Raw genomic sequence first — 23,184 nt, 5'->3', positions numbered from 1 at the left:
TATACAAGACAATCTGGCGAGAGGAAATCTTTTTTTTTTAGTATCTGAGTGTAGTTTTGATCATTTTTGAATTTCAAGCTTGTAATTTGCTGAGTAAATGTTTCAGCAAGAGTTTAAGCATTGGACACAAGATTTAAAAAAGAAAAAAAAATGTGGCTCAGAGAACACACAGGGTTTAAGGTAAAATACGAATCCGTTTTACAGCATAAATAAAACTGCATGTGCATTTACATAACTGAATAAAACCACTAATAGATCACTAGTCTCTGTAAAAGGAGTAAGTTATGGGAGGAAATGATTAATTATTGTTTTAAAAGATAAATTAAAGCATTAAATTCTCACATTTGGTAATGTGCATTAATTCCAAGAGCACTAGTAATAAGTAAATCATGAATGAAAAAAGGCAACTAAAACAATCCGATATAGAAAAATGTGTTTATTTTCTCCCAGCTCTACTGACTTCAGAACACATTCACCTGGAGACATACACGTTTCTTACTGTAGCCACACTATAAACTAATAATATTAAGAATAATACAGCAGTTCTTTTTTTTACATTATACAGGCCTCCCTCTGTACAAAGTAACTTCTTTTTCCATTTTCCCTTTTTAGGGTAAATACAGATTCAACTGACACTTGGCTTAAGTTCACATCTCAAATAAATACAAGATATCCATGAATTCTAAAAATAAAAATAAGGGAGGCAAGATACACAGTATGATCATAAGTACCTGGCAGTAAGGAAATAACTTTTTTTTTTATAAACACACCTACAAGCCAGAAAACAAAAAAATAGGACACCTTCTATAGCTTTCTTCAGTTTCTCAATCATTCGGAGGTCCTTTTCTTATTCAGAGGTTCAGTTTCAAACTGCTAAATCAATTCAAATCCAGTCCAGCTGGAGAGGCATCTGCAGATAATGCCAATAAAAAAGGTATTAGTGAACTGACCTCCAGTGCATTAATATTTTGTAAAGAAACTTGTTTCTCCAGAAATTACAGGTGATTGATTTTTTTTTCTTCACTGTCAGTTAATGTTAGTTTTAACTCTCAACACAGAATTTACAGTTTTATTCTGGGAAAAAAAAAAGTATATTCCTGTTTTTTAAAACTACCTAGTGATATCTCCAATGAAGTCTCATCTGTAAATAAGACGTAAATTAAATAACTCAACAGGAGTTTTACTTTTTAAAGATTCAAAAGAAGGATGGTAAATTAGAGGAGTTAAAATCATGAAAGGTGTTAAGCAAAAATTAAAAACCCACAAAAAACATGATCATTGATATGTTGGGTTTGGGTTGGGAGAGTCTCCCTAATCTATTTAAATCTATTGTTTCTGGTAATAATTAAACATTATTAAACATACATTTGTATTCATCGTTTTAAAAAAATGTTTTTTTTTCTTCAGTAAATTGCAGGAGAATAAAAATCATAAATCTCTGTCCTTTTTCTCCAGTTCAAAAGACTTCAGTCTGCAGATTGAAGTCAAGTGTAATCACGCTCCAAGTCAACTGTTAGAAAATGGGTGGTCAGATTGAGCATGAGGGAAGGCAGTCTTGATGTGAAGGTGTGTGTGTATTTTAGAGGCACCCAAACTCAGGGTTTAGTAATATGCACTTCACTAGCTCCAGCGCCATTCGTTGTTGTAGTGATGATATATTGGGTGGTGGCCTGTTGATTGGTGGACGGCTGCTCCAGTTGATCAGTGTGTACTTGGCTGGTGGTGGGTGGGGTGTTTACTTGTTTACTGTCCAGCTCTGTTTGCCCTTCAGAAATCACATAGTGAGTCTGTAAAAACAAACAAAAATAAGTGTCACAATAATACAAAATATTATTTGAATGCCATCACTAGAAATGTCATATGTGGTGACTATATTCTATGCAACTTTTTTTGCTTTTTGGTGCCAGGTTCATTGTCAATACTAGCCCGTCTGCCAAAGGGACTCTGGTTCTTGAACCGGTTCTGTTCTGGATAGTTGGAACCTTGCCACACTACAGTGACCCAGCCCGTTTCCACCAGTTTAGATGGAAGTCAAGGCCAAGTCATTAGTAGAGGGCATGATGGGTGCTCTGTTTCAGCATTGTTGTGACTGAATTCAGCACCAGTGCGCTAGATAAACGAACAGAGTCACTATAGGGTCGTTGTTTATTCTTTGTTTACAGCAGAGTGATGTATGATACACATGTGCTAATGTAGCTGGTTTCTGAGCCACACTGCTGGCCTCAGAACTGCAGAGAAAAGTAGCCAATGGACCTTGTGTCGCAGTAAACACAGCCAAGGAAAACATACACAAACAAAGTAAGCTCCTCTTATTTCTCATTATTTATTTATATAACACCCTGGAAATGACCCTGTCCAGCTTTACTGCATCATCATGCTTTATTTGAGGCTCTGTGCTCCTACTGGAGCGTTTTTAATACAACACACCCATACGTGATGTCATGGTTTGCACTGGAGAATCAAATCTTATTTGGGGACTAACTTTTCTGGTTCCAGAACCAATTTATATCAGTGGAAATGCACCACAGGGTTCCAAATTAGGTTCATGAATGGGAATCCTTCTGGTTACTCTGTAGAAAAGTGCTATACAACAGGTCCCACTGAAATGTAGCAGGTGATGTTGCAATATGCAGTCTCTAAAGAGAATGACAGGCTTTGGAAACCACAAGGTTCATGTGTCACATTTTAGTTCCTACTTGCTTGGAATCATGAGTGAGCAGGTACTAGAAAGTTCCCAATACCATATTTGCCTAATGAAAAAGCAAAAAAGCTGAGTCAAGTAAAGTAAGTACTAGGCAGTGGAAAAGCACCATATTGTAGCTCATCATGGGGCAAAAAGAGCTACACTAGCAATGCACAAACAGTGCTGGAGTGTTTCATGGCTTCATTTGGCCCATAAAGAATTGGATTTTTTTTAAAAACAAGTGTGGTGTGGGAGGACTTCGGTGAGGCAATTCCATCAGGCGACTCAGGAAAGGAAAGCAAATTTCCACCAACAATGTATATGGTGGGGGTGGGGAGTTGTTGACCTCGACAGAGGACATCATTAGGCAATGGAAGGAATACTTCTCAATCCCACCAGCAAGTCTTCTACAGAGAAAGCAGAGTTTGGGGACCCTGGAGGGTGCAGTCTACATGTGCTTTGTGAATCTGGAATGGAGCCGCTGCTCCTCCATTTTGAGAGGAACCAGTTGAGGTAGTTCGGGCATCTGGTCCGGATGCCTCCTGGACACCTTCCTGGTGAGGTGTTCCGAGCATGTCCAACGAGGAGGAGGCCCCAGGGAAGACATCTGGGTCTGGGTTTCTTTACTCAGAACTTTTCCCCCACGAACCGGCCCCGGATAAGCGGTGGACACTCAATGAACGGATGGATGGACAAAAAAAGGCAGGCTTAAAAAATTGCCCAAAAATTATTATAAAAAATATTTTATTGCCCATAACATTAGAAAATGCATATCAAATGTAACAAAATAAATGAATAAGCATCAGGTGTTTATAAAAATAAATGAGAATAGTAACATTAGCATTTCATATACTTTTTACTCACAGTTTTGACCTGGTTGTTATTGACAGCAGCAGTGACAGGTGTGCTAGCCTCAGCTAACACATACTGAGCATGAGGCAGAGTCATCATCTGGATCTCGGAGGCTTAGGAAGAGAGGCAATAGGTATATTTTGGTTTTTATTTTTTTAGGTCAAAGACAGGACAAAAGAGAAAGAACAAATTGTAACACAGACTCACGGTAACTCCTAAAGTTCCAGTTGCTAGGCAAATAAGCATGCTGCACTGTCCCTTGTGTTTGATTGGTGGATGTCTGAAGGGTTTGACTCTGAGCCAGAGTTACAGGAGTCAGCTGCGCAGGGCTTAACTCTTGTGACGTCTGCTGGGAGGAAGGGCTTAAAGGCTGGCCTGCGACCTAGAAGGAATAAAAATAAAAACGTCAGAATCCTAAACTGATTTGCGAAAAAAGATATTACCATCAATACAGAGACAAATATAGTAAATTAAATTTCAGATTCACAATGGTCCGACATGAAGGACTGCAACCTTAATGATAAACATGACAGCAATACATCACTATCATTCTTGATATTCTTAAGGTTTAACATTTTATTCGAACTTGTGTCTCTTTTGACATGCAGAAAGAAAATATAAGAAAATATATAATGCAGTTCTTTTCTAGGTATGGAGGGGAAAAAACCCTCTTCTTAGTCATAGTTTAGATATGCAATATGTAAACAATTAACGTGTTGATGTATTCAGACCTGTGTAGTGGCCTGTACAGTCCCTGTGGCCTCAGAAACCTGGATGTGCTGAACCTGGATGGAGTGCTGAGTGAAGTTATGTGGATCCTGCAGCTGGGTCATATCTACTGTGGAGTGCTGGGATTGAGGAGAGGATGCCTGTTGAAAGAGGGAACATGAAATTCAGAAAGAAACCACATGCAGAGAAGAAGAGAAAAGACAAAAAGAAAACAAAATTTAATGAAAAAAACATGCTTACACAGTGTCAGTGATAAAGTTTTTGGAAGTTATGTACATAAAATCTATTCTCTTACCGGGGCAACTTGCACCACCTGCAGCTGAATGTGCTGGGGTTGGGCCAAACCTCCTCCTGCCTGAGACACAGGGATATACTGTATCCTCTGGAAGTCTCCCTGCACTGTGCGGTAGTCTGAGGTTAAAGTCTGAGATAGCTCCGTCATTGCTTGAGTCAACAAGTCTGTCGTCTGGGGAAAGGAAAAGAACTATTAGTGATATTGATAGTACATATATAATTAAATAAAAAAAAAAAAGTGGCTGTACAACTACTGATTTTTTTTAACTATTCAACTAATCATTGAAAAACATGTATTAACCCAAATGTCTCATTATTAAATGGCAAAGTAGCAAGTTAATGAAATATCCTCCTTGGGTTTCACTTGAAAAATATACTCCACTTTATTTAATACAAGATAATTATAAATGTTACTCAAATGGTTGTTACCTATTAAAGATTAAACTCCCAGGGTTCTGCCTTTTGAGAAACAGTTTGCAGAATTGGATTCAACTTTATATAAGCGAATGTCACCTAGGGGCCTGGAAATATCAGAGATTCAGTACTAAACCTAATATTCAACTATTCACACCCTGTTCTATTGCGCATACCCTGGTTTCAGGTACTGCAAAGAAATTTCATTATTCTTCTGATGTATTTTACACTTTATAGAAATATATCCAAACAATTTGCATCTCCTTGTCTGTTTGATCCATAGTAGGGATGTTGTTAACTTGTCTTCGGGGGGGGGGATTACCAAGTGTTTCCAGTCCAGCTGGGAGATTTAATCCCTCCAGCCGGTCCTGGATCTACCCCGGAGCCTGCTCCCAGTTGGCGATGCCTGATATACATCCAGTGGAAGGCCTCCACCACCTAAACTGGCTCCTCTCAGTATGAAGGAGTAGTGGCTGTACTCCTCGCCCAATAACAAAAAATGCCCAGCAATCAGAGAAAATTAATTTCAACTGCTTGTATTGTCAACCTCGTTCTTTCAGTCTTTAACCAACGAACATGACCATAGGTGAGGGTAGGGACTTAGATTGACTTGAAATTTGAGAGACACCACACCGAACATACATGTGATCTTAAGATCCCTCTTCCTATCACTCATGAACATGACCCATACCTGGAGAGAGCATGCCCTTTTTTCCCTGGAGACAACCAGACATCCTCAGACTTGGAGTAGCTGATCCGCATACTGACAGTGTCTCAATTGACTGCAAACTGCTCAATTGTGCATTAGAGACCTCCGTAAATGGAAGTTAGAAGGACAACATCATTTGCAAATTGCAGAGAGGACATCTCTCTATCCCACTACTGGTAGCCCTCCTGTCCCAGTCTATGGCATGCTACCATGTCCATGAATATCAGAAACAAGAGCGGAGACAAGGTACAACCTTGTCTGAGTCCAACACCCACACTCATGGTACAAAACCATACAGCTCAGTCAGGGATCTTGGAACATATTACTTCTAGAGCACACCCCACAGATTATCTAAGGAAATATGTCTCCTCAAGGTCCACAAAACACAAATTGAGAAAATAAATAACATAAATAAATATTATTGGCTACTTTTTGGTAGTGAAAAAAATTCCTTTATATCTTTGGGTTTTGTGTCTAACAGAAAAATAAATTCTGTTTCTCCTTTCTGTTTTACTACCATGATGTTTCAGGCCTTGTTCTTGACTAGTTATCTGCTGCTCACTTGTGGATAATTGCTTTAATAATCAATGTAACTCCTAATCCTACCAGTTCTAGTATATGAACTGTGTGTATGTTCTCACCACCACAGCCTCAGCTGTTGTCCCATCAGTTGTAATAACAGCTGGTGTGCTGCTAAGAACTGTTGCAGCCAGAGGAGCTTGGATGCTATTGGCTAGCTGTGCATATTCTGGATGCTTCTTACGAATGTGCTGAACCATTTTTGTCTGTGGACAAAATAAAAATTATTAACTTGATGAGTTATTAAAGGAAAAACTGATTTACCACACTTAAAATTATAATACAAACAAACATACCTTGCTACTATACTGCTTGGCACAGTGTGGACAGCAGACAGGTGCTGTTGCAATGGTGCCTGTTAGCTGAGTGTGAGTACTCAGCATAGGGTCTGGCTCACCCGGACCAGCTGGACGAAGTTTTCGGATGCTGGGTGGTAATTCGGCACCAGGGTGGTTCTTTAGGATGTGCGCTTTCCGCTTGCTTGCACTCTTATATACCTACAGATTTACAGCAACTTTTAACAACGTTTATCAAGTTATCAAATTCAAATCATCTTACTGAAATATTCCTTTACCATCAGTAACTTAACACACTGCATAATATTTTCATATATGTTTAGGATTATCTTAAGGAATGCCATACTTGAAATAATCAACAAAGTTTAACACCACCTAGTGGTTCAAAGAAATTAAAATGTTTTTCCAAAACCAAACCAATACGTGTGGCCAAAAAAGGAACTAATAAAATGAGGACAATTACATGAATGAATAAACACTTAAATACATTCTGCTGCCTAAGCGCAACAGTTTTTTTTTTATTCCATATTTAAAGGTAGTAGGTTTAAAGACAATAAAGGATAAAACATTTTCATAAAAATGTGCTTTTTGTAAATGAAATGCTGTGAATGTGTAAACATACACACAGCCCCTGTTGTCTGTGTGAGCTTCTTTTTGCAAAATTACTAAATATTTATGACCTAATGTTTGACAGCAAACTAACTCAGCAGAAGGAATGTGGAATTGAAAAGGTACATAATAATATTAATAATCATACACAGGGTAAGATGTAAGATATCTTATGCCAGTCCTTCAGATCTTCACATAGGGCCGACTCCACTCTCCTCCTACCTGCAGCCACAACATTCCTGTATTCTTTGGCCAATTAAATCCTAACTCAAACCAATGATGATGATGATGATATTTTCACCTGCATTTTCATTTGTGGACTTGTTTTTCATATGTACATAGTTGTACGTAGAGTCTTTGTGCATTTGTGGATATAGTTTTACATTACAAGCAGTCATTTTTAATGTGTGACATTGTATTTGACACTGTATTGAGTTTATAATCAGCATATCCATTTTGATCATTTTCTGCCAAAAATTTCCATTGCTAAAATTGTGAAGACCTACATATGTCATTTGCATTTTACACAAAGTCGCTGAAAATCAACTGATTTTTAATTAACATGTGCATAAGTAAAAAAACTTATGAAAAGACTAAGCTAAATCAAAATGAAATGATAAATTCAGATATGTGCCCCCACCTTATCACAGTACTGGCAGAAGTAATCTCTATTGGGCTTAATGATAGGCAAGGTGAGCTCTGGGACCTCATCTATTCGCATCTCAGGGTGGCGCTTTGATAAATGGTTTACCTGTAAAATAAAGTTCCTGTGTATATAAAACCCATATTATGCAAGTCATTGATAAAACAACACAAAATATTAAGGATATTTCCATGCAGTCTTTAAGAATAAGAGCAAAGGAAGAGAATGGAAAAAATCTTTACCAGCATGCCCCTGCGTCTGAAGCCCATCATGCAAAGCCGACACTTAAACATGAAACTCTCAAAATCTGTTGTGGGCTCCTTCTGCTTCAGAGCCTTTGTGCGGTGGACGCGGTCAGCCTTCTTGGCCTCACGCTCTGGATTGTGCATGCGCTGCATGTGTTCTCTCAGCTTATCTTTCCTCTGTACAAGAGCAGAACAGTTTGATAAAACCTGAGAGTCTGTTTTAAAAATTCTAACCATCTTAAAGACATCCATTTTACCAAGAGATAGAAACTGGCCCTAGGCTACATTGCCTGTGTTTGTCAAAAATATTTGTGAATTACATGTTATTGCAGCTGTTGTTTAAGTTTGCAATCCATTATTTAATTCCTAGAAATTAACTTCACCTGATTAAAATTACCTGATAATTCCTGTTTATTAAATCAGGTTCAATTTCAAACAAAGTCAATTCTAAAAAAAGAATGTACAACAATAAAATGTAATCACATAAGTAGACTAGAGAAAGCAATTTGATGACCCTCACCTTAAACTGCTTGCCACAGGTGGAACACAGGAAGTCCTTCCGGTCAGAGTGACGCAGCATGTGCAGCCGTAATTTGTCTGGCCGGCAGAAGGATTTTTCACACTCTGTACAATGGAATATCTTCTCAGAGTGGAAGCTGCGCACATGTTTCTTTACCTGCACATAAATTCATAATATAATTTACAGCATTATTAATATATTTCACATTTTGTCATATACATATAACAATTCAAATAGCTGCCTAACTACACAACAAATCCTAGATACGTAGCACTTATTTACTTTCATAGTAAACATTTCATAAATAATTAAGGATTTTATCATAAAAGAGATAAGAAACAAAGAAGTGAATTGTATGAAAATATATTTCATTAAATTACAAGATAAGTAAATTGTTACTGTATTTATATTATGATAATGGATTTCAGACTTGTATTTTGCTGTTGCATTGTATATATTCTAACAAGTAAATCTCAGAAAAAGAAAAATTCCAATACTTCATATATTTCCCCAGCAATAAAAATGTTATTTAGTCCAATGCTAGCCTTAAACAATTACTGCACATTATCCAACTTATGTGGTGTACCCATATAAACATTTTTTTAGGTATAAAGCTGTATAGGACTGAGATAATTTAGTCTTCGATTTGAATCTATATTGTAGTCTAATATACCCTTCTCCCTTAGATTGTCTCCACTTGCCACAATCTGGTCTCAGTCTCTCTGTCTTTGAAAGTGCTTGTGTGTTTAAGAGAATGCCTGCATATTTATGTTTTACACAGTCAAATAAAATAAAAATAGAATTTCTGATTTTGTATGAAGTCATTAAAAATAGAATATTTGTTAAAACTGTCCTATATGGATGTAGTACATGGCAATCAATGAATATATAGAATTTGGTACGTGTGAATTTAAGGGTTATTGGTTCTAGAGGTTGACTCCTCTGTGACTGCAAGAATAGATCTAGATATAATGTACTAGACCTGTATAAAGTCAGTAAATGTCTTCTTGCAGGAAGGACAAGAGTAGCTGCCATTGACCAAGTGAACTCCAACATGTTCTTTTAGGAGGTCCAGCCTGTCGTAAGATTCTGTGCAGAACAGGCAGGAGTAGGTGCGCTGGTCTGAATGTAGCTGCAGGTGGTCTTCAAGGGTGGCGCTGTTGAGAAAGCCCTTGTTACAGTGGTGGCAGACATGGTGGCAGCCATCCCGGCCATGGAAGTGCATGTGCTGGTCCAATTTGTCCTTCTCACGGAAGGCTTTACCACACTGAGAGCACTTGAACGGCCGGAAGGATTTCCTGATAAAAAGGTGCTGCAGAGCGGCATTCTGAAAAAGAGAAAAGGCAGAGTAATATTTAGGTCTGAGAAGACAGAAAAGTGCATGTACACAATAAAAGCTGATGATGCACAGTAGCCAAATAATAAATTTTTAATACAGGTTAATGCAAAAAATAATGCAGGATTTTTAATAGCTGTCAGAATTTCACTAAGGGTGCTTTAACACACTTTGGTCAGGACCTTTTCAGTCTGGACCGAAACATAACAGGAACAAAGAACCAAAAAAAAAAAAAAAAAAGTGGTGGTCTCAGTCCGGACCAAACTGAAACAAAGTTCTGTTCTTGTGCGGTATGAAAGCACTTCGAAGCTTCAGATCAATTATCAATTACAGGAAGCTGAGGCAGTGATTTTGCTCACTGTATCCACTACAAATAAAAGAGTAGAAAACAGAACACACAAAAAACATTCATTTAACTGTATAAATTCATTTCAATAGCCATACCATTCTGCCCTAAGAGAAAACTAAAGACTTAACACCTCTCTCCAGTCTCACACATTGGTGGTCTTGGTTTTTAGGTTGTGTGTTACTGTAGTAAAAATAAATAAAATCTAAAACTCAAAATCAACTGTGAGTCCCACTGCATTATTCCTAATATATTCCAAACTGCATAACAGCACACTATATAAGCAATAAAAAAATACTACATCATAATCAGAAGGGCACTCAGTAGTCTAGAAGGTAAAGTGCTGACTGGAGTGGTTGGGGATACAGCATTAATCAGCCAGCACAATGAGTTAAACTTGGATCTGAACATGAAAATTAGGAACTAATAAAATAAGCTGGCTAAGCATTGCATGTGTAAGCAATGTATGTGTTTATGTCTTACAGATAATATGTAAGTTTCATGTGTGCCACAAATATGCAGTGGCAATAAATAGTAGAAATTAATCTCTTCATTCAGACACAAGCATCTCTACAAACCAATCAATGTCAAATGTGGGGCATGGATGATGAAGACAGGACATAGGAATGTCAAGGAATGTTCTTTAGTCCGTTTGCTACACTCTCAGAAAAAAAAAGATTACGGTACAGGTTATTAATAGTACAAGCAATGTAAATTAACCTTTAAAAATGTACAGCCCTGCTTTTAGAGTCCAGTTCCCTAAAGGTACATTACATTCTCTTCTACAGAATGAGAGGTGAACATTTGTAACCTTTTTTATAGAACTGTGTAAAAATAAAAAAATGATATATGTAGTGAGGATTAAACTGAGTGTATGAATTCAACCAAATTTTATAATCTATAATAATAATAAAATATGGTACAATTCATTCATTCATTTTCTGTAACCGCTTATCCAGTTCAGGGTCGTGGTGGGTCCGGAGCCTACCCGGAATCATTGAGCGCATGGTGGGGACACACCCTGAAGGGGGCTATGGTACAATTATTTTTTCTAAATAAAAGTACACAACAAACGTAATTATAAAACACATATAAATTCAGACAATTCTAGGGCTGAACGATATTGCCAAAATTTATATCATGATACATTTCTTGATTTTGGTCGATACGATATAAACTCCACTGAAAAAGTTCCAAAAACAAACAAGAAACATGACATCACTATCAAACATAAACCTATTGGCTTTGTCAGTATTTTTATATATAATTATAAATATAATTATTTTATATAATAATATTTTTATACTTAATTTTAATTTGAGTGCAGTGAACTGACGACAGTGCCCTGTAATGAATGTCAATGATGTATACATCAATATACAATGATGTATATTGAAAATGTGTTAAAAAATCATATTATTGTTATTGAAAGATTTTATATTGTGATATATACTGATACTGAATTACTGTCCAGCCATAATTCTAACACAGACATGTCTTACGTTTCCTAATCACATTATGCACAAACTTTTCAGACGCATCAGAGTAAAGTCACTGAACCAATACAGAAAGGTGTCATGAGGATGCCAATAATAAAAATGTACAGAAATTATATTTATAATACTATAAATGCTCAAGGTTTCCCCCTTTTCTGCATTACACCTACCTGTAAATCCACCTTAATGTGCAGCGCACAATGAGAGAAAAAACACAAACACACACACACACACTACTGTCAGTCAACTCCACGCCCACTAAATATACAATATTTCAGAGATACATATGGGGAGCTGTGGTACTAGAAGACTTCAACCTTACCCGAATTCTCCGGGCTCGCCTCATGTCTTGTGGAGACAGATGGGAATCACCAGCAGTTACGGTAAGTTGTTCATCCTTGTTAGGTGGGGGAACACTAGAGGTTCTTGATGAGATGTCAGTACCATCCACATCCTGAAGAGCCTCTGGCTGGTCTGCCTGGGTTTCTACCGCACCTTCAGTCACAGTTCCAACAGCTTCATCTCCCAGCTCACTCACCTTCAACCCATTCGGGGCCCCACCTGCTGGTTCCTCATATGGAGGTTTATCAGAAAATTGCAGCATGTCCTACAACCACCAAATATTCAGGGTCAGTAAGGTTATGATTCTCAATAGCAGTGACCAATAAAATTAGCAGCTTAGGTAATAACAGATAAACATCACATTTGTTTCTGGTTCCTATCCAAATCGGTACCTGGGATTTATCTGTGCTCTCTGCTGGAGTTTCTAAGCGAATAAATTTAGGTCGCCTTCCAGGTCGCCTTCCCGCACCAAACCTTTTCCTTCCCCTCCCCCGCCCTCGTCCTTTGGGCCTATAGATAAAATATATCCATGTATTCCAGCAAACAGCTAACACCACAGTGAAAGTATGATAATGTGCATCAGTTAAGGCCACTTGTGTTTTGTGTGTGCCAAATCTGAACCTTTGAATGAGGTCCAGTTTGTCGTCATGCATGTTCAGATGCTGTTGGAGCTGCTCTGAGCTCATGAAGCGCCTGTTACACTCATAACATGGCCAGTTCTTCTCCTGCTCTCGCAAAGCTGAAGATACAACAGACACAATTTAAGAGAGAGCAAGCATATTTTCATCCCAAGGAAATCTGTAGATTCTATACAGTAAGCTAAAGCATTGGATACACTACACATATTTTATAGTGAGGGCACATGGTGTCTGACACTACACAAACACACAATCTCCACAAATAGCAGCACAAACAAACACCACAAGTGGCTATAGGTCCATGTTTATCTTGTCTCCTAGAAAACACAAGTCACATGTCTGGGTCGGGGGTTTGGGGTTGTGTAGTGTATTATCCCCAGTCGTATAGTGGGCGCCAATTTTAAAATTCATGTAGTGTACCCAAGGCTTTAGGTAATCTTTAATGCCATTCTTCCTAGCTAAGTAATAACCAAATGTAACATGAAAAGAGACATACCCTTCCTCTCTTCTTCAGTGACATCATGAATTTTCTTGTTGACAAACTCGGCATAAGATGCAGCATACCAAACCTACAAAGTACAAAGTATGCTGAAATTAGACAGTCATCTTTAAGAAGTGTCAGCCAAAGAATTATACAATAAAATCCACTAAAGTTGAAGGAAGAATTTTTTCATATTAAAAAAAAATGTCAATGAATTTCAAGACTTGAATAACATTAAAACACAGCAGTCTACAGAACTGGACACAAAAAAGTGACTACTGTTCTTCACCTTCAGCTCCTGTTTTGGCTGAATGTTCTTTATGGTGGTGAAGAAAATGTCAGAACCATATTGATATGCTACCAGGTTCTGCTCTAGATGGTTTTCTGCAGGCCGAACAAACATCATCCAGTTGCAGCGATGCTCATCAGAGAGATCAAGCCATAGGTCCTCTGCCCTTTCAGCATCTTTTTCAGGGTCTAACATACATAGCTATACCACAAAACATAAACAGAACATAGTCTTTTTAAACAGAGATCATAATTTAGCTAAAGATCACTGTTTACAAAGTACACAAAGTATATATTAACTGCACATGGATGAAATGCAAACAGCAAGACTTTCAAGACCATTTTAAAAAAGAAAGAATGTCTTATTTTTACAAGCTTTTATAAATGTATCAAATTATGGAAAATAAACTGGAAAAAGTACACAATCACATCCATCATACTTTGAGCTGGAATTGTGTGTCCTGCAGCTCACTCTGTGAAACCAATGGCCCCTCCACAGGACCAAACTGAGTACGTTTCGGAATGCGCCTTTTGGAAAATACACCTCCCAGGAAATGGTCAATGTACAGAACGAGGGGCAGGCTAGCTCGAGCTCTCGACATCACAGGCCTGTTAGCGATTGGGTGAAGAGGGCCGTGCTTCATACATGCACCAGGGTTCGCATTATTACATTCCTCACACCCTGTAATAAAAAGGGGAAATGCAATTGAAAAAAGGCCAACATTTCTGGTACTAAATGCTGTCAATGACATGTTATTCATTTAGCTACAAATAAAATTTAAAAGGAGTAATACTGACAGCAAGCTTTATAAATGGGAAATGTACTACAGTTTCAAAATACTGGAGAGAGTTGTCTGCCAACTCCCCCTCCTCCCCAGACACGAAGCTCACGCTGATTGCCAGTTTGAGGAAAACTGAACCTACACGAAGGAGTGGAGGATGAGTTTAAGAACTTTGGAACTCCGTAGCTAAAAAGAACCCAACACCGAAAATTGAACATGATTTCACTAAAACATCTACCTTCGTTAGGTAAAGACAAAAAAAAAAGAGCAGCCACCATTTATTCTCACATTTACAAGCTTTTACTTGTCATTACCACCTTAAATGTTTCCACTAGATAAGGCTGGCGTTATCTCCTTTAACTATTTTCCCTTCCACCTAAAATGTAATTTTAAGAGGCAGATATTTGCTTCGTAGTCACAATTTTAGTATTCAAACGTTTAGTCCCACCCCAGTTGGATCCGTTTACTAAGCTAATATTGACATTATTCACCAGCTTCTTACTTGAATTCTCTGTTCCACCTTAAACAGTCGACTATGAGGTTGTTACATCATTAAAATACCTAACCTAGAGAAAGGCAAAACTGAACGAGCTGCCATTCTTTGTCCTGCATTTAGAAGTTGCTACTTTCCATTTCCACTAGACAAGGTTGATGTTTTCTTACTTACTGTTTTTTCTCTTTTTACCATAAATATCAGTTTAGTAGACAGATGTTAAGTTGTTATTCAGAATTTTCACATTCAAAGTTGAGCTCCACATGTAAAAGGTCAGTTTACAAGGCTAATTTTGACATTATTCACCAGCTTCTAGAACTCTTTGTTCCTCTTTAAATATGCAAGGCTAAAGGTAGCCTCAAAGAAACAACCATAATTCCTCTATATTTTTTTTTTCATTTAAAACACACTTGCCATGAGGTTTACACACACTAATTTGCTGTTATTTCTCATTTTATTCGTTTTAAAGACACAAACCACTCTGTTTACACCTAACAATCCTGCCGTTATTCCTCATTTTCTTCATTTAAAGCACACAAACCACAAAGGTTACAGCTTTAATCCATACATAAACATCTGTAATTTTGAAGTATTATTCAGCAATTACTTCCTTACCTGTTTGGGGGATAATTGGCCAATTCGGGATCTGTTTTGTATTCATGCTAAGTTCTAAGCTGTCTCCATCTTCCAAATACATTGTGAGTATTTCCACTTTTTTACTCTGTCACTCATCATGGAGTTATTTAGAAAGATGCTGAGGCGTTTTAGGTCTGGTAGAATCTAACGTTATCTCTGTTTGCTTGCTTGCGTCCATGGCTTCAGCATGTTTATGTCTGCTATTATGTGTCATACCTGGCAACCCAAGTTGTGCAAACTTCACTTTGATTGGACAGTTGGCCAGATCACAGGCAGAAACACCAATAGTGTTTTACAAGTCAACCTCATAACTTTAATCATGGAATTATATCATTTCAAAAAGTGAATGGCAAAAAAATGTTTTGACCCAAAATTGAGCGACATCCCATTCTTCAACAGCTTCAACTCTTCTGGGAAGGCTTGCCACAAAGTGTAGGAGTGTGTTTATAAGAATTTTTGCCCATTCTCCCAGAAGCACATTTGTGTGGTCAGAAGCTGATGATGAATGAGAAGGCCTGGCTCGCAGTCTCCGCTTTAATTCATCCCAAAGGTGTTCTCCATCAGGTTGAGGTCAGGACTGTCAGGACTGGACTGTGCAGGCCAGCCAAGTTCTTCCACACCAAACTCACTTATACATATCTTTATGGACCTTGTTTTGTGCACTGGAGTGCAGTTATGTTGGACCAGGAAGGGGCCATCCCCAAACTGCTCCCACAAAATTGAGGAAAATTGTCCAAAGTCTCTTGGTATGCTGAAGCATTAAGAGTTCCTTTCACTGGAACTAAGGGACCGAGCCCAACTCCTGAAAAACTACCCCACACCATAATCCCCCCTCTTTACACTTGGCACCATGTAGCCAGACAAATACTGTTCTGGCAATCACCAAACACAGACTTGTCTTTGTTTGTCAGATGGAGAAATGTGATTTGTCACTCCAGAGAACACGTCTACACTGCTCTAGAGCGCAGTTGCGGTATGCTTTACAATCAGTAAATACCATCCCACACTTTGCATTGCGCTTGGATGCAGCTATTCATCCATGGAAAGCCAGTAACATAATATATAATACCAGTAACAGTGGACTGTGGAATATTTAGTAGCAAGGAAATTTCAACTAGGCTTGCACAGGTGGCATCTTATCACAGTACCATGGTGGAATTCACTGAATTCTTGAGAAAGACCCATTATTTTTAAAATGTTTTAAAAGCAGACTGCAGGCCTAGGTTATTGGTTTAAACACCTAAGGCCATGGAGGTAAATTGGAACACCTGAATTCAATGATTTTGTCAGTGAGTGAATACTTCTGACAAAATAAAAAAAAAAAGGTCTGTATACACACATATACCAGTGGTCACACACTGATAGGATCCTACTTACAGAGATGCTGAGGAGTAAATGGTTGAGGTGCCCTTGGTTCCCAATCTTCCATTTCAGAATCATCCCTATCATCATCGTCATCATCATCCTCATCTTCGTCCTCAGAGTCCACTGTAGAATCTGTGGCGCCTAGAGGGCTGGTTGCAGGATCTGTCATTGTAGGAAGAGTAGTGCTGGCCTGTTGTGAGAGAAATTGGAAATATGTAAAGAGCCATATCCTTTTTATTGTCTTCAAAACAGTTCCTATAAATGAGAAAGTAAAATATTCAAGTTGGTCCATTCATCACAAAAACGTCCACATGATGCAAAGCACAACTCAGTTTCCAAATGTGTATTCACAATGGAGTTGCAGGGTTTCGACATGACAGCAAACAATACACATGTTCTTAAAACATACTCTCTCTGACCTGTGGCACAGGCTCTAGTATAGCCTGAGGGGTATCTGCTACATTACTGAGCACGTGTAGATTAGCAGCATTCATGTTCTGGCCACTTGGTAGCAAGACGGTGACCTGAGGGAAGAGATCATCTAATATTATCTAATCAACAAGTCACATGAAAAATATTTCAATTATACCATATGCATACATCAGATACGATAGTTCATACCTGTTGAGTTGTACCATCCTGCTGAATGTATGCCACTTGAGGCTGATCTGCAAAAACAGCCTAAAAAAGAAGCACATTCAAATTCAGAATGAAAACAATGATTTGGTCAAAAAAGATTCTGCAGTGAGCCTGATGTAGGTAGTCAGCCAAAGTTGTATGCTGAGTTGTAAATAATCGCTTTTCTGGACAGCACATGACATGGTATTTACTAGGGCTGGCTCTGAATATTCAGCTATTCTGAAATTTGTTTGTTGGGTAGGTACTGAGATTTTAATTAGTGATAAAGGCAACTTTCCACTCCACCTGTATTCAGGCTCTATGGTGGTTATTGCTCCCCCAGCAATGCACTCATTTATCCTTGTCTACATAAAATTCCTGAATAAAGCCTAAAACAGCCTAACACTCTACAAAAACGGACTTACTTTTAAGGAAGTGTGGCAAAGCTTTATACCTCAAATGAGAGCACATCCTTACAATTTACATGCTAACATTTAGTCTTCACAGTGTCTTCATCCGGGTTTTCATCCGTATCTATACTAGCTTATTTTAAATTAAAGCTAAGTGTGTGACGATTTAGGCACATAATTTCCACAAGGCTAAAGTCTGGGTTACCTGTGCTCCATCTGCAGGATGTATGTACACCAGCGTGTGTTCTGCCGACTCAACTGATGTGTAGGAGCTCCCATCAGCAGCATAGACAACCTGCTGCTGCCCTCTGTCTGTCTGTTCTCCACTATACACAATCTGAGCCATGGCACCACCCTCAAAATGCACCTATATGTAATAACAAAAAAAATAAGCGCTTAAAGTATCACTCAAAACTTTATTATGCTGTAGTTTGGGAAGTACTTCTGAGTAAGAATCTGTGTGCTGTGTAACTGTTTCTCTATACATATGATAAACCGTTGAATCTTCTGATATATTAATGCACAGAACATATGCTGATGAATATCTGCTTACGTTAAGCTCAAAATGGCCACTGATAATAAAAAATACAAAATTACTCAATTGTGCAACTTTTGTTAAGCACATGTGGTTTGTTGTACCTGAGTTGGATTGCTGGCTTCACTGTTGGGCGCCTGACTCCACACAGGGGATGATTCCTGTTTTGCCTCCATGGCAACTTTTTGAGGACACCCCACACCTAGTGCCTCCTCATAAACTGCCAAAGATCACCCAGGCAGCACACTGAAGCAAGGAATGCAGGAAAGGAATAAAATGTCCATAGATATGAGTGTGTGAGTGACCTCGTTAACGTGTGGCACCCTGTCTAGGTTGTATTTCTGTCTTGCGCCCAGTACAAGTTTAGTCTTAACCTGCCAAACAGCAAGTTAATGGTGTGTGTGGCAAATATAAAATATGAACGCAGCTTTGGTTACCTTAGAGGCTGTTGTTGTGGAGATGACACAGTACAAACCAAAAGTTTAAATAAGACGCTCTTTTAAAATAACTGTTGTCTTTGGGATTTAGCAAAGCTGCATCGGCTGGACAGCTAATTAAGGGGAGGTTTAACCAAAATAAAGCAGCGTGTTAGCTACTGTGAGGAACACTGCTCTCAGAGTAGTAGGGAAAGGTGAGTGAAATAGTCGCAATGGCCGTAGACAATGAATGGATGCAAATATACAAAAACACAGCCTTGCTTAAAGTGTGAAATAAAAATGTCCATAGATGAGTGTGTGAGTGACGTCAATAACGTGTGGCACCATGTCCAGGTTGTGTTTCTGTCTTGCGCACAGTGATTCCAGGTAGGCTCTGGACCTACACTTTAGAGAATTATGTGATTACAGAAAATGAATGAATTCACAAACAGATGTGTCATTGTAACATACAAAATCTGTTATATTGACCTGAGAGCTTTCCTCATACAGTACTGGTACCTTAAATATTAAAAATGTGTTTCATGCATAGATTTATGGTAGAGATGGCCAATATGGTGATAGGTTAAAATTACTGTGAAATGTTTTTGATTGTTATTTTTATAAAAATTCTGTACTTAGCATATTGTGAATATCATGAATAGTTCAGGAAAACTGATCGAATAAATATTTAATTAATTATAAAGGTAGTATATTAAATTGTCAATAAATATTATTGAATTAATAAACTACAAGGAAATGTGATGTTTTTTAAAGTGGCACAAGTGCACTGTAAATAATATATATTTTGAAAATTTATTGTGAAAATAAAATACTGCCATATCGTCCACCCTTAAATTACAGTTCTGAGGGACTCGGGAAAAAAATGTGATCAGGATTTTTTTTTTCAAATTAGGATTGTGTTGGATTAGCTTGGCGGCTACATGGTAACGTGGATTACTAGGAGAAAGCTTAGCTAGTGAAAGGTCTGAAACATTCAAAAGAAAAATGTTTGGTTTTAGTCAACTAACTTTAGCTAGCGACGTTTTGCCGTTAGTTTTAACCCTAAACTGCCAAACAGCAACTTAATGGTGTATGTTGCGAATATAAATATGAACGCAGCTTTGGGTTCTACGTTAGTGGGCCGTTGTTGTGGAGACGACACCGTACAAACCAAACGTTTAAATAAGAGGCTCGTATAAAATAACTGTCGTTTTAGGGGGTTAGTAAAGCTGCGTCGGCTGAACAGCTACCGAGGGGCGGTTTAACCAAAATAAAGCAGCGTGTTAGCTACTGCGAGGAACGGTCAGTCTAAAAGCTCTCCGGGGGTAGAAGGGAAAGACGTGCGAAATAGTCGCAATGGCCGCCGACGATGAATGGATGCAAATATACAAAAACACGGCCTTGCTTAAAGCGTGAAATAAACCTAAGCATAATAAAACGTTTTATGGGGACATGGGAGTTACAGATATTTTCTATTTTCTCCCCCCTGCTCTGACCCCTCAGGTTCTGAGTTCCAAACCGGACCATACCACACGTATCACAGCGGCAGAAACTCGGGCGATCTGATGCACTGCAACACCAACATTATTGAAGATAACCCCGGAGAGGTAGTCATTAACATTATCTGGACAAGAGCAACGCGCTTTCTCTTGTGCGCACAACGTTAGCGACATTTTGAGGAAAAGGAGCGGATTTTTAAAGGACTCTAAATATCAGACATAGACCCTTCGCTCCCCACTCATAGTTGAGCCCAGCCCTGCGCCTGCTTTAGAATAAGGAAGGAGAGGCTCCATTTTGGGTGGGACTACACAACAACAAGATCCTCGAAGAGACCCGAAAACGTGTAAATTCAAACTGATAACTAAAACACAGACGACCACTTTATCTTCAGAAATACGCATAGAGAGATCTTCTTGAAACAGTGATTAACGTTCGGGAATCGACTTCGCAAGAGTCAGTATTATTTTAACAAAACCGTTTACCTTGGTCTTACCTCAGAATGGTAGCTGCAGAGATGGCCGCATTGCATATATTAACATATTCTGCCTAGCAACACACGTCGACCTGATAAGTGGCTTTATATCTGTGAATATTTTCAAGTATCTCTGAGAGACAGATATTTAATTTCTATACAAAATGTTCGTTTATACTAAGCATATCGTTTATTTGATGATCACCACAGTTTTTGTGTGAAGTGAGGCGTTGTATTCGCCGCGCACTTTCCTTTCTTGGCCAATGGGAAAATTCCATCATTCACTTTAACCAATGAAAAAAGAGCTGCGTTAACGAAGAGTTAAAAACGTCGATCTCTGGGTTCGATGAGGAGACACCGCATAGAAAATTCCATAATTCTAATGTTTAAAATCGCTTATTTCATCAATAATTATTATTTTGTTCACAAACCTATAGTTATAGTACTTTAAGATGTTATATGCAATAGGTTATTATAATATTACTTATCAACAAGGATTTATTAAATGGTTAATAATATACTTGTGTTCTGTAATTTTTGTCAGGGCTTTCGGTGTATTCATTATACAGGGTGGGCCATTTATCTTAATAAAATGGGAATGGTTAGTGATATTAAATTCCTGTTTGTGGCACATTAGTATATGGGGGGGCATTTCAAGATGGGTGGTGACCATAGTGGCCATTTTGAAGTCGGCCATTTTGGATCCAACTTCTGTTTTTTCAATGGGAAGAGGGTCATGTGACACATCAAACTTATTGGCAATTTCACAAGAAAAACAATGGTGTTCTTGGTTTAACGTAACTTTATTCTTTCATGAGTTATTTACAAAATTCTCTTTGTTTACAGCCATTGACATGTCGCAGAGGTTAACATGTGAGGAGCGGATAGAAATTGTGTTGATGTCTGGTGGACGCAGTAACCGGGTAATTGCAGCAGATTTCAATGCAAGACACCCTACGAGACCACCCATCTCCCATGCTACAGTTAGCAAACTGCTTGCCAAGTTTCGTGAAACTGGTTCAGTGTGGGATTTGCCAAAATGTGGACGCACGAAAACTGTCACTAATGAAGAAACATCAGTGGCTGTCCTAGCTTCACTCAACAAGAGCCCACAGCTTAGCATTCGCCGTATGTCACTGGAGAGTGGCATCAGTCGAACATCCCTTCGGCGGATATTAGCTACTCACAAATGGCACCCTAACAAACTTCAGCTGCTACAGCACCTCAACGAGGATGACCCAGATCGGTGCACTGAAATTGCAGAATTGGCAAAACAAAAATTGGAACAAGACCTACAGGACCCTCAGTTTACACAGAAGATTTTGTGCAGTGATGAGGCAAACTTTTGTGTGAATGGTGAAGTTAACAAAAAAAATATAGATTAATTTTTTGCCTGGAGTACCATATTCACCACTTGGAGGAGGCCTTCTAATCTCGAGTCAAAATCCTGTAAAAATAAATAAAACTAAAAATATATATTAAATTCTCATAATTACGACAGGAAAAGAAATCTCAGCTGTTCCAAGATGGAAAAACAGTCAACCAATTTAGCTAAGTTCAAGTTCAAAAGGCTTTAAAGGCAGCATCTACAATTTGGGGGAAACACTATTCTCTTGTTTGTCTACAGTCAGAAGCTATGCATCTTTTAATTTGGAATGTAATGTTGGGGGGCAACTGTTGTTTGTATGTGGTTTAAGTTTAACTTGTCTGTAAGTTTTAATTTATTGTTTGAATTACCACACAAGCTCATTTGTTAATTGAGTTATTTAGTTTTGTAGCACTTTTTGTCTGTGTTTTCTTTCATGCAGTTAACACTCTTCCAAGGTTAGATTCAGTTTCATCTACAGCAAAAAAAATGATCAATATTACCCACCTATGGAGCAGGAACAGAGCAATATCCTCATCTCGATTCATACTTTTAAAAATTTGGAGATCCCTTCGCTGTCTTAAACTCCAGATGCCATTTTCTGTCTTGAAAATAGAAAGAGAGAAAACCTAGAATATCAGATGGAGACCTTTTGTGTTTTTTTAACCCATTTATAGACACTGGGGCTTCGTAAAAACATTAGACCTGTTTTGAGTGTGCAAACAGATGGGAGAACAGCAAATTTTGAGGAAACATCTTTGTGAACGTCTCATTTAAGGATACTCTTAACACAAAAAAGAAAAACAAACATAAACTGATTTTTTTGCTGTTCATGTTCTTTTGATTGGAAGGTCTAACTGAATACAAGGTTATAAAGTTATTTGCCATCCCACCAGGAAGTTTTCAGCAGGATGAGCCAGGACTAGATCTTCAGGTTTAATTATACCTGCATGCAGATTACCAGTCCTGCAGCCTGTGTTGCTAAACTTTTTCTGAGCCTAACATAAACTGCTTTTCCTGGCAAAATAGAAGTCAGGAAGCTAGCAAAGACGTGACAGCAGAAGATGTTTAATAAGAAAAGAGAGTCTGCC

General features: G+C 38.3%; 1 protein-coding gene across 3 annotated transcripts; it reads right to left on the bottom strand.

Annotated features, from left to right (window-relative positions):
• Window positions 1-440: 440 nt before the first annotated feature.
• prdm10 (PR domain containing 10) lies at window positions 441-21,167 on the bottom strand. Of its 3 annotated transcripts, XM_066684632.1 has the most exons (24): window positions 20,749-21,167; window positions 18,444-18,585; window positions 18,010-18,171; window positions 17,398-17,457; window positions 17,196-17,300; window positions 16,789-16,966; window positions 13,941-14,182; window positions 13,502-13,702; window positions 13,228-13,300; window positions 12,715-12,832; window positions 12,486-12,603; window positions 12,074-12,358; window positions 9,556-9,900; window positions 8,574-8,729; window positions 8,051-8,230; window positions 7,806-7,916; window positions 6,557-6,757; window positions 6,323-6,466; window positions 4,560-4,730; window positions 4,267-4,404; window positions 3,743-3,917; window positions 3,548-3,648; window positions 1,622-1,787; window positions 441-910 (listed from the first exon to the last, which is right to left on the bottom strand). In XM_066684632.1, exons 2-24 carry the CDS (start codon window positions 18,513-18,515, stop codon window positions 879-881), a joined length of 3,534 nt encoding a protein of 1,177 aa, XP_066540729.1. In that variant the 5' UTR covers window positions 18,516-18,585; window positions 20,749-21,167; the 3' UTR covers window positions 441-878. The 3 variants fall into 3 exon arrangements, with proteins under 3 accessions (XP_066540729.1, XP_066540731.1, XP_066540730.1); XM_066684634.1 differs by having other exon boundaries at window positions 441-1,787; XM_066684633.1 differs by lacking the exon at window positions 20,749-21,167 and having other exon boundaries at window positions 18,444-19,254.
• Between the last annotated feature and the right edge of the window lie 2,017 nt (window positions 21,168-23,184).

The sequence above is a fragment of the Hoplias malabaricus genome, chromosome 11 (genome assembly GCF_029633855.1).
Source record: "Hoplias malabaricus isolate fHopMal1 chromosome 11, fHopMal1.hap1, whole genome shotgun sequence".
Taxonomy (NCBI): domain Eukaryota; kingdom Metazoa; phylum Chordata; class Actinopteri; order Characiformes; family Erythrinidae; genus Hoplias; species Hoplias malabaricus.
The sequence above is the reverse complement of the archived record's forward strand: the minus strand, read 5'-3'. Positions and strand labels throughout refer to the sequence as shown.